This window comes from Zootoca vivipara, chromosome 6 (assembly GCF_963506605.1).
Source record: "Zootoca vivipara chromosome 6, rZooViv1.1, whole genome shotgun sequence".
In the NCBI taxonomy this organism is placed as follows: Eukaryota; Metazoa; Chordata; class Lepidosauria; order Squamata; family Lacertidae; genus Zootoca; species Zootoca vivipara.
Window position 1 is genome coordinate 32,530,700 of NC_083281.1, and position 10,987 is coordinate 32,541,686.

The 10,987-nt window shown below is 47.1% G+C and overlaps 1 protein-coding gene across 3 annotated transcripts in view; it reads left to right on the forward strand.

Annotated features, from left to right (window-relative positions):
• Positions 1 to 10,288, forward strand: part of TMEM200B (transmembrane protein 200B) — a 32,996-nt gene extending 22,708 nt beyond the window's left edge. For all 3 annotated transcript variants that reach the window (XM_060275738.1, XM_035120387.2, XM_060275739.1), the window contains one exon: positions 8,092 to 10,288. In XM_060275738.1, the coding sequence (XP_060131721.1) occupies positions 8,092 to 9,481 (1,390 nt within the window). In that variant the 3' untranslated portion in view covers positions 9,482 to 10,288. The remainder of the gene's footprint in view (positions 1 to 8,091) is intronic.
• Positions 10,289 to 10,987: the final 699 nt, after the last annotated feature.

Here is a 10,987-nt window from a genome sequence, read left to right on the forward strand (position 1 = left end):
GAGCTACCAGTGACTGAACTTTCATGGTGTAATGGTTAAGAGCGGTTGACTCGTAATCTCGGGAACTGGGTTCGCGTCTGCGCTCCTCCACATGCAGCTGCTGGGTGACCTTGGGCTAGTCACACTTCTCTAAAGTCTCTCAGCCCCACTCACCTCACAGGGTGTTTGTTGTGGGGGAGGAAGGGAAAGGAGATTGTTAGCCGCTTTGAGACTCCTTAAGGGGAGTGAAAGGCGGGATATCAAGTCCAAACTCCTCCACCTCCTCCTCCTCCTCCTCTTCTTCTTCTTCTTCTTCTTCTTCTTCTTCTTCTTCTTCTTCTTCTTCTTCTTCTTCTTCTTCTTCTTGCGGCATACAAGGCAGATTCTCTGCCTCTGAGCTACGACCATTCCCCCAAATTACACAAGTAAGGACTGGATTTTTAAAGGGCTCTGTGGGGGTCTGGCTGCATTGCTCCATGTTGCCTGTTTCACATTCTGCTGGTGCCTAGCAGGCAAATTCCAAAACCCCAAGATTTATTTATGTTTTCTCAACAGGAAAGATCACTGGAAATATAATTTATTCCGACTGCTGAGTTGGTATCTTGGCAGTCGGAATCACAAATGCACACTTGCTCAACCTTTCTAGGGTCTCCACTGTATAACTGGTACCTTGGAGCAGTTTTGAGAATGGTTCGGTTCCGAGAAATCTTAAGTGTTTCCTCGTAGCTGTCATGTTGCAAAGAGGTCTCAGTTTTCCAAAAATAGCTAGCCTTCCCTCTTGAGAAGAATCTGCTGAGTATGCTAATGCACATGATCAGATGCAAGGCTAGTAGGGAGCGAAGGCTCTGTCGAGAACCCCAATGGCGTTGTATATTTTTCGTGCTCCTAGATACCTGATTAATGTGCATCAGCTTGGAGGAAACATCTCCATTCCAAATGTAAAAAGTTAATGCTTTTTAAAAAGCAGAATACCGCACTAATTGCCCAGTAATGCAGCCAGGCTTTGGAGCAGAAGGTGCAAGTAGTCGCTATAAAGCTGCAAACGCCAGAGAAATTGCACTTAAATACTCCAACTAAAAACCCCGTTGAATCTCAACGGAGCGTCGGCCAGCACAGTTACCATTTTGCCCGGGATGTCCTGTGTTCATTACCTACATCATTAGGCATACATTATGCTGCTTTCCGTAGCTACATTTATATATTTGCCTTTCTGCCAATGCACTCAAAGCCATTTGTAGCTCAAAATAAGACCTTCCCATTTAATAGATGTTCGACACATCACAAACGGGGGAAAGGATAGGGAGGGAAGATGGGATGGAGAAGAGGAAGCAGACGGAGGTATCGACCCTTCCATACTGTTACAAAAGGACTAGGTGGTGTTTATTAAATGTATTTCTTGCCCTTCCTTGCAAAGGAGCCCAGAGTACTTAAAACACAACCAAAACTCAAATAGAAACCTATTTAAAGCAAACCATCTAAAAAAACAGTAAAACTCAATAAAACACATGTACATTTAAGGACAGATAGAACGAAATCACATGTCTGGATAGGCCTGCCAAAACCATAGCTGCCAAGTTATCCCTTTTTTTAAGGGATTTTCCCTTATGCTGAATAGGCTTCCTCGCGAGAAAAGGGAAAACTTGGCAGCTATGGCCAAAACAGAAAAAGTTTCAGCAGGTGTCTATAAAGAGATGACCAGTGGTGTGCGGTCAGTGGATTAACCATCAATCAAATCTCCTTAAAATGTGTTAGAAAAAAAACGTAAAGGAAATGCTGCAAGCAGCAGCTTTTACATATGGAAAAGTGCTGTTGCTTGATATGCTAATAATATTTTCCGTTTTTATTACTGGTATCATTAACTAAGTACCACGTTGCCAATGGCATCCCATGCGCTCCACATGATTATATTTGACTGCAACGTGTTTTTTTTATTATTGTTTTTAATTTCTGGCCACTGTGCTTTTCAGTTGAGTAGGATCCTTGTGGTCCAGACTGGAGACTCCATAGCTGGCTCAACACAACCATCCTTCTGGAATGTGTTGCCTTGACTCTGATCCACTTTTTGCATTTCTGCAAAGCGTGCCACCATAATTCACTCACATTTGTGAACTCTTGGGTCCTGTGCAATGGTAACCACATCATAGAGTACAAGCAAAAGTCAAATTAGAACTAATTAGGTTCAGAAACTTCTCGGGGGTGTGTGTGTGTGTCCTGATCTTGATTTTGGACATTCCCTTGGCCAGAGATGGGGAACTTGTGGCCTGCCAGATGTTGTCAGGCTCCCATCATCCCTAGTCTCCATGGCCAATGGTCAGGGATGATGGGAGTTGGAGCCCAGAAACATCTGGAAGGAGAACCAGGCTCCCCATCCCTGCCCTAAAGTATATGGATAGATGGAGCTATCCTGTATCCTTGAAATTTACACCAGCAGGCTTTGAAGACCTTTGGAGCTCTGCTATAGAATCCTAGAATTGTAGAGTTGGAAGGGACCCCAACCACCTGCAATGCAGGAATCTCAGCTAAAGCATCCAGGACAGATGGCCATCCACCCTCTGCTTAAAAACCCCCAGTGAAGAAGAATCCACAACCTCCCAAGGGAGACCGTCCCACTGTTGAACAGCTCTTACTGTCAGAAAGTTCTTCCTGGTGTTTAGTTGGAATCTCCTTTCTTGTAACTTGAATCCATTGTTTTGAGTCCTACCCTCCAGAGTAGGAGAAAATAAGCTTGTTCCCCTTTTTTCATGTGATAGCTCTTGATATATTTGAAGATGGCTGCTGTATCTCCTCTCAATCTCCTCTTTTCCATGCTAAACTACCTAACAAGTCTGTCTCCTCTTCTGACACACCAGAGTGTAAATATGGGGTGTGCTTATTCCTATTCCCCTTGTGTCGTCCTTTTGTTCCATATCAAATCTAACCCCTTCTGCTATTGATCTAGGATGGATGTAGGCTCGTTTCCACAGGCCAATGTCATCTAGGGGAGGAGGGATTCCCACGGGAGCATTGGGCTCATAGGAGCTTCCTAGGAGAGAAGCACTGTTTGAGCAGGCCTATCCCCTTAGCAATTCCTGTGTTCAATTCCAACCATTTGGCTGAGCAGTCATAGGAAAGCAGCCTCAGTGTAATCAGTCCCAGGAGATAAGAGAAGCAACAAAGTGGAGGGAAAGCTTCCTGTCTACCTCTCCAGACTTGTTAAAAGCAGCATGGAGAACTAGGGGACACACACACAAACACAAACACACACTGGCGAGCAAGTGGGAGAGATTCTTGCAAACCATCTTACAAGCGCTTCAGATCTTTGCATTTTTCTTGAAGCCCACTCAGAAACAGTATACCCCAGGGCTCAGAACTTTGCTCACTTATTTCCAGGATTGCAAAACATTCGGTAGAGTGGTTTTGAAGGTTTGAGGTTGGTGCGTTTATATGTGTTGAGAAGTGCACTGGAGTTAGACTAATAGTCACCTTCCTTTGTCTTGACCTCTGCAACAAAGAGCCACGCATGGATTTACACAAGCACCAAAAGTCAGCTGATCTGTCAAATGTGGAGAGCGGGGTGGGGGACGGATCAGGTCTGCCAGCCCGATCCAGTTCCCTTCACCTTGCTATATAGAGCGGGACTGGGAAACCTGTGGCCCTCCAGATGTTTTGGACTTCAACTCTCATCAGCCCCAGCTAGCAGGGCCAGCAACATCTGGAGTGCCTGAACTTCCCCAGCCCTGCTGTTGAGGAATCTAAATAGCTATAAAACTCCTACTTGGGTGAAATTGTTGCAAGTTCCAAACGCTCCTAAATCCTCACCAGTTTTGTATATAAATTTGAAGGTTCTCTCCCCGCCCCCATGCTAGGCCAGTGTAGCTCAGCTATCAAAACTCTGATACATTGAATTAGGGAAATAATTCCATTTTTTTTATTTTAAAAAATTGAAAAACGCTATCTCACAAAACCTGAAAGCTTAAACTCTCAGAGTCCCAGCCAAGGCACTGAGCTGTCATAATGTTCTATGATGCTAATAACACACAAATTTCTGGAGCATTTCTCTTCCCTTGAGCTGTCACAAGCCTTAGCGCCACCCCCACCCACCCCAAAATTGAAATGAGGTGGTTGGGGCAGGGGAGAGTGGAAGAGTACTTTTTAATAGGAGGTGGGTAGATTCTGGAGCTGGATCACAAATGGCCATTGAAAGCAACCTCCTTTGCTGACTTTATATTTAGCTAAGTCAAATGTGCCTTGCTGTAAAGTATAAAATTAATCAGTTAACTTGAGCGACAATGTCAAAGAGTCCTAGACATATATATATATATCTTACGCAACCTTTCTTGGGAATTCTAATAATAAAGCCATGCTCTTGAACTCCATACAAAGAACAGCCTTTCCTAGCTCTGCTTTGTGTTCCCTTTTTCCTCTGCTTTTTAAATTCAACTTTGGCTGATGCCAGACAAATCGAGGTTGCTTTCAGATGACATATGAACGCTGCCTTTTAGCACGGGGCCAAATTGAAAGTCTGTGCATTTTTTTAAAAAAAAAAATTCACCAGAGTTAGCTAGCTATATCCTTCCTCGATCTTGACCTCTCAACCTTTGGTTTGTGTGCCTAGGGACCTGGTCTCAGCCCTTTCCATGTATTTAGACGTCATAACATTAAAGAAGGACCTTGAGTGGAGATCGGAGTGCTTGGATTTGGCCTCCTGTTTCCCACAGTTCAGCAATATGGCTGTCCAAAGTGGTTGAAGTGGGATAGTGTAAACACAACTTAAATGATCTAGGCGGGGAATAGGGTTGGGCAATATCTGGTTTTCAGCATAATGATATGTCACCAGCTCTAAATATCGCAATATATTGCCAATATATCACAATGTCTGAAATAAGGAATGGAGCAATATAGAGGCATTGGCTGGCTTCAGGTTTTTCCCACATTGTGATTTTTTGCATAGCACACACACATCATGATTCACAATATATTGCCAGGTCAAAAATTATGAAACCAATAACACTATATGGACTTCAAACAAGTTTGGGACAGTATTTCGATCTGTCGCCCAGCCCTAGAGGGGAAATGGTGGGGCTGACTCATTGCTAGCCAGGAAAGGCAGAAATCAAGGTAGACTTTGACCATAGCATGCAGGGAAACTTAAAGTCAAGCATTCAAGGCTATTGTTCGCAAAAGAGGACCAGCTGAGTGTGTGACGGTTAACAGCTGTACAACAGTTTATTGCCATGAGGCATAATCCCAACGGCAAGTCCTTTTATGCGGACCCCACTGAAACAAATGGGAATTGTGCCAGAGCTCGTGTGCTTGCAGCTATCCCGTTTACTTCAGTGGCTTGGATAGTGCCCTGTGGCAAGCTCCCCTGCTCAAGCTCCATCAAAATGACTGGGAACGCTAGAAGACCATGAACTCTTCCACAATACCCAGGGGCAAAGGGTTTCTTTCTGTGAATTAGTGCAGTGGTGGTTGATATAGCTGCCTTTTCTGTTAATGGAGGGGGGGCATACCTGCGTCCATTTTGTGGTCCTGCTCTCCCCCCACTCTTTTAGATGTGGCAGTTATTTTGGGCTTCGCCATTCACCCACGGCAGCCATTTTGCATTCCGCTGCGCCCTGCCACGGCAGCCATTTTGCGTTAGGCCATAAACTCTGCGGCAGCCATTTTGTGACCGCCGCCCACAGTTGGTGGGCCTTGCCTGAAAGGGCCCTGGCAGATTCTGCGATTGCATCCTCCTGTGTGCGCATTTGGAACAGGGGAAAACTAAGAGAGGAGTCTGAGAAGAGCCAGGGCAGTATGGAAGCAGGCACTAGGGGCTGCCTGTACCAATGGGGGTGGCCTGTGAGTTGGTTGAATCTGAGCCCCCCCCTCATGGCGATGCTTGGACCCTGACGCAGAGGACCCCTTGACGTGAAATATTTCAAGGACGAGACTGTCCCTGCTTGACCCAACAACATGTGATGGTAATTTGCAACGGCGCCTCATGGGTTTTGCAAAAAGAAAAAGTTTGGAAGGGCTGGTACCACCTACCTTGTCAGCAGGAGATTAAGCAGCTTACTGTAACAGTTTAAGGTAGGTCACATCTCAGATGGTAATTATAGTGAGTTATTCTCAGCAGCAGGCTGACGGGACAAGCACATTTCGAGCCACTGCAGCCTGAAGTGGGGCAGGCAGCGGGGAATAATCTCTGGAAAATTTGAGGGCAAGCTTAGAAATGCCTGTTATGGTGGATTTTCCCAATGCTGGCTGGCACCTGGAAGAGACAAAGGTTAGCCGCAGGGGGTTGCTCCGTCAAGAGGAAGGGCTTAAATTCATGTTGCCAAAGGATTAGCTGAGTTTGAAATGTTATCTTGCCTCTCCCCGACATATTATATATATATATATATATATATATATATATATATATATATATATATATATATAATATCCTTCCTAGAAATTGTCGTAGGTTGGCAGTTTGGGGCAAGAACACACTTTTCATTCTAAAGTTCAAACACTTAATTCCTTCCCGGGAGACTAATAATACCTTCAAAAGAAGAACATGGAAAAGAGGAGTTTTCTGTTGGAATTGCTGGTACTCCTTCTGCCTCTTGAATAGAATGAAGTGGTGCCCCGATGGCTTCTGATCTGAGATCCACTTTGAGCCCCAAATGAGTAAAACAGGACCCACTCCTGAAATTTATTAATAAGAATGTGTTGGTTCAGATGTAATACATAACCATAATTAGTGTTACGTGAATGAGCCTAGGGAAACCCTGAGTTTACACCCACACACACACCCCTATATCTTCTCCGGTACAGATCAGGTGCAAGGAGGTCCGAAAGGTTTTGTTTCTGATTTAGACCAGCCACAGCTTGCCATGTTGCTTAAGTCCCAACACACTGTAGTTCCTCTTAACTATGATCACCGAATGGCATAGATATACGCCACCTGTTGAGTTTTGCTGGTACTGTCTGGTTGGTTGCTGCATTTGGGAAGGACCTTCCTCATAGGTTAGTTTGGCCAGTGACTCCCCTCACTTCACTCCTGTAAAATGCAGCTTGGCTCACTTGCCTGAACTCTTTTGCTTATTTCATTCTGCTGGCCATTGCAGCGCCTCTTTTCTCTGTTTGTGCCACCCTTGGCAGATTGGGTAAATTGGGTGGGGATTGGGTGGTCTTATATGCAAAGATTCTGCAGAGAACTTGCCTTTACGTTTAAAACATAAGCCTAGAGAAGTTTCAATTTGTAAATCTCTTCTTGAGGGATGCAGGAACATAAAAATTAAAGGCACCTTTTAAAATGGAGTCTATAACCCTGTTGTTTATATATTATGCATAATATGCAGAGATAATGTGTATATTATATCCCATGTTTCTTTAGTCATAGAAATGAAGGTGGTTTATGCTTTGTGTTCCACTGTGGTTTCCCCTCCAGGCAGTGACCAGTTCAGGACTTTCTTAGCTTCAAGAAGATGGCAGCATCACATGCCTTCAAACCATGACCTGGGAATCTTGGGAGAGGATTGTACTTTAGGGGTAGGGCACCTTGAGGACACCGTGTTTGGGGAGATTAGGCTAAACTTTGCCAAAGGAAAGGTCAGGGCCATTGGATCGTAGAGTTAGAAGGGACCGTGAGGATCATCTAGTCCAACCCCTTGCAATGCAGGAAACTTTCACGCAGTGTGGGGCTCAAACCCACGATGCCGACATAAAGAGTCTCATGTGGAACACCTGGGAATCAGAGGAGGTCGCAGGTTCAATCCCTGACATATCCAGCTAGGACTGGAAAAAACTCCTGCCTGAAGTCCTAGTGAGCTGCTGCCAGTCAGTGTAGACCAGGGACAGGTCCCTCCAGATGTTTTTGACAACAACTTCCATCACTGCCTACCATTGACCACTCTGTCTGGGGCTGATGGGAGTTGGAGTCCAACAACATCTGGAGGGCCACACATTCCCCATCCTTATGTTGAGTTAGGCAGATCAATCATCTGAACTGGTAGAAGGCAGATTCCTATGTGCCAGGAATGTGGGGTGGGGTGTGAGTGTATTATTGCTACTATTTCCCAGTGGAGGGAGAGTTTGGACAAGTCTCCTCTGCTTCTTTCCCATGTCTCCCTCTCCTTAACACCTTCTCTCTTTGTTGTCAAGATGGCCGGCGGACGACATGGGGATGGTGACAGCTGGAGGCCCTGCTAAAGCCGCGAGAGCCATGAAGAACCACCCCCCTTCAGGGAACGCGCCCACAGCACCCACCAGCGCCCCTTCCCGATGGCACCGGCGCAGGTTCCGGCGCAAGGCCCCCTCCGAGGTGACCGTGAAGGGCCAGCTGCGCATGCGCTCTACCTCGGGAGCCTTTGTGATGGTGGGCGTCTCAGTGGTGCTGGTGGGCATGACCATCGCTGTCATCGGCTATTGGCCTCACCGTGCCAGGTCCGGAGGCGGCAGCCAGCTGGGCAATGCCAGCACCACCGATGAGATCAAGAAGGAAGTGAAGGCCTTGGCCCACCCCCGCCCCTTACCTCACAGCGAGAAGCTGAAGCTCATTGGGCCTGTCATCATGGGCATCGGCCTCTTCATCTTCATCTGCGCCAACACCATGCTGTACGAGAACAGAGACATGGAGACCCGCTTGCTGATGCAGAGAGAGCTCTACTCCATGAGTCTGAGGCTCCCACAGGACACCAGCCAAGCAAGCAGCTACTTTCAGAGGAAGCCTACCTTGTCCTCCCTCCAGGCAAACGCAGAATGCGTGGAAGGTTGCTACGAGGTGGACCTCTCCTCCAGCGGCTTCCAGTCTTGCTCCAGCCCAGTCGCCAAGTGGCCCAAGGCTTACGACTCAAACAGGCTACAGGCCACCACCCAGTTCCACAAGAGCGTCTCGCCGTCCCTTTCCCTCCTGAGCGTCCGCTCGGATTCTGGCAACGCCGTGCTGGATAACCGCGGCCTCCCTTTTGCCCGCGGTGCGGAGTCAGTCATCTCGGCCGTCAATGCTCTGTCTCTGCCTCTCATTAAACTCAACAACTGTCTCCTCGAAAGCCAGCGTGTTTCTCGAGCAGCCATCCGGGACTTGGAAGGCAATTGCCTCCACTTGCCAGAGGAGAAGGATGAGGTGCTGAGGCTGTCATGGACTGTCCTCCCGGGGTGCAATGCTGCGGCTCCCCGGAGAAGTGAGCTCAGAGGCAGCCACGTGGTTATCGATATGGATAACGATGAGCCTTCCTCAGCCACCTCAGTGGAAAGACTCCTGAACCCCGAACGCACAAAGAGGGCATTCAGCTCGGACACTCAGATCCCTAATGCAGGTCACTCCAAGTCCCTGGATCTCGGCCAGCCGGGGGTAGTGTTAGTGGCACCAGTCAAAGACAGGAAGCACAGGAGCTGGCCTAGACTCGACCACATTGGCCTGGTCAACTATGCAAAACTGGAAAGCCGGGGCGAGTCTTCTGATAGGCTTTTGGAGCCAGCGAAGGAGCCTATCAGTGGCTTGAGCAGGGAGCCTTCCCAGGAGGTTGTTGCAGAAACGGGTTGTGGAAACTGACTCCGCATTGGAAGACGGCGTGTGCCGTTGGGATTTGCCATGTCATGCCGGGTGTTGCCAGGAGCGAACGTGTATATAGATACTTTGAAATGAATGTTTTGCAGCAGCGGCTGCTTAGTCAGTCTGCCAGTGGCCAAGCCCAAGTCTCCTGCCAGGGGAGAGATGCCTTTGAGATGCTGCTGAATGGATTGATTTCCTCCTTCAAGGGCCTGTTCAATTCTTGCCTTATAAAGATCCCCTCTTCAACTCCCCCCCCCACTCTGTTTGTGCGTGAAAAGAACTATTTGCCTAGAAATGGAAAGAAGACTTAGGATTGCAATGGGGCGGGCGGGGGGGGGTTGGTGGGGGCTGGTACTCCTCACTACACCCAAACCCACCCAGCCTCCCTTGGAAACATAGATGGTAAGACTGCGGGGGAGAATGGGGCAATTGCTAAGGTTTCAGAAACAATAAACTGGTGCCTCCTAAAATAGCACAGGTCTAGTTTTAAAAGTCACGAGATTATAATTTTTATACACAGATGCTAGTTTCAGAGCTCTTTGGGGCTAAACATCAGACCTTGCCTGCAGTATCTACCCCACCCCACCCCTGGTAGTAAAACAATTTTATTTTTTTTAAAGAGATTCTTATTGTTTTCTTGTCAATCTCATGTTCTGGGCTCTGAGAAAGCCAAAACATTTTAAAGTCAAAATCTTGCAAGTTAATTGGTGACTTTTTCTCCTCCCTGCCTCATCCCCCGTCCTGAATCACTGGGTATGTACATGCCAAGCAGGGTTATTAAAAAAAAAGAAAAAATGGTTTGCCTCACTGCTTTGAAGACCTCGAGTCGTTTGTTATGACTTAAACATTGTTTGGGATTGCTCTCTTTCCGAGGGAAATTTATCAGCTGATTTCAGCTAGCCCTTGACCAAAAAATGATAAATAAGCTTTCTTTCCCCCATGGATGGTGAGAACGTTTAGCATAGGAGACCATGCATTTCCTTAACAACATCTGCAAACTGATCTGAAGGCTCAGAGAGATGCTTCTTCCCAACCACTCCAGAGCTGGGAACCCCAGTGCCTCAACACACACACACACACACACACACACACACACACACACACACACACACACACACCCAAGTGCCGGTTCCCAAAAGCTGGAGAGAGAAAACTCTTGCAGTTCAAATATAGCCTGAGAACGGGATTCTGGCTGCAGGCATTTCCCATAACTATGAGTGGCTGTTGTGATGCAGATGCTGTGGTGCAGATGTCAGGCACCGAGCCAGCTGTGAAGAGGAGGCCTTACAGGGCTGGGTGGTGGAAGGCAGAGAATCACTGCCAAACAGCTGGGACCATAAATACAGGTAGCCAGATCTGTTTCAAGCAATCTCATTGTGCAGCTTCTTAATAAGACTTCGTAGCAGCATCCTGCCTGTATGGGGTTTCCTTGTATCTCCACAAGTGAGAGGGCTAGAAACTTACTTTAAAAACAAGGAGAGTTAACAATTCCTAAGAACACCAGAG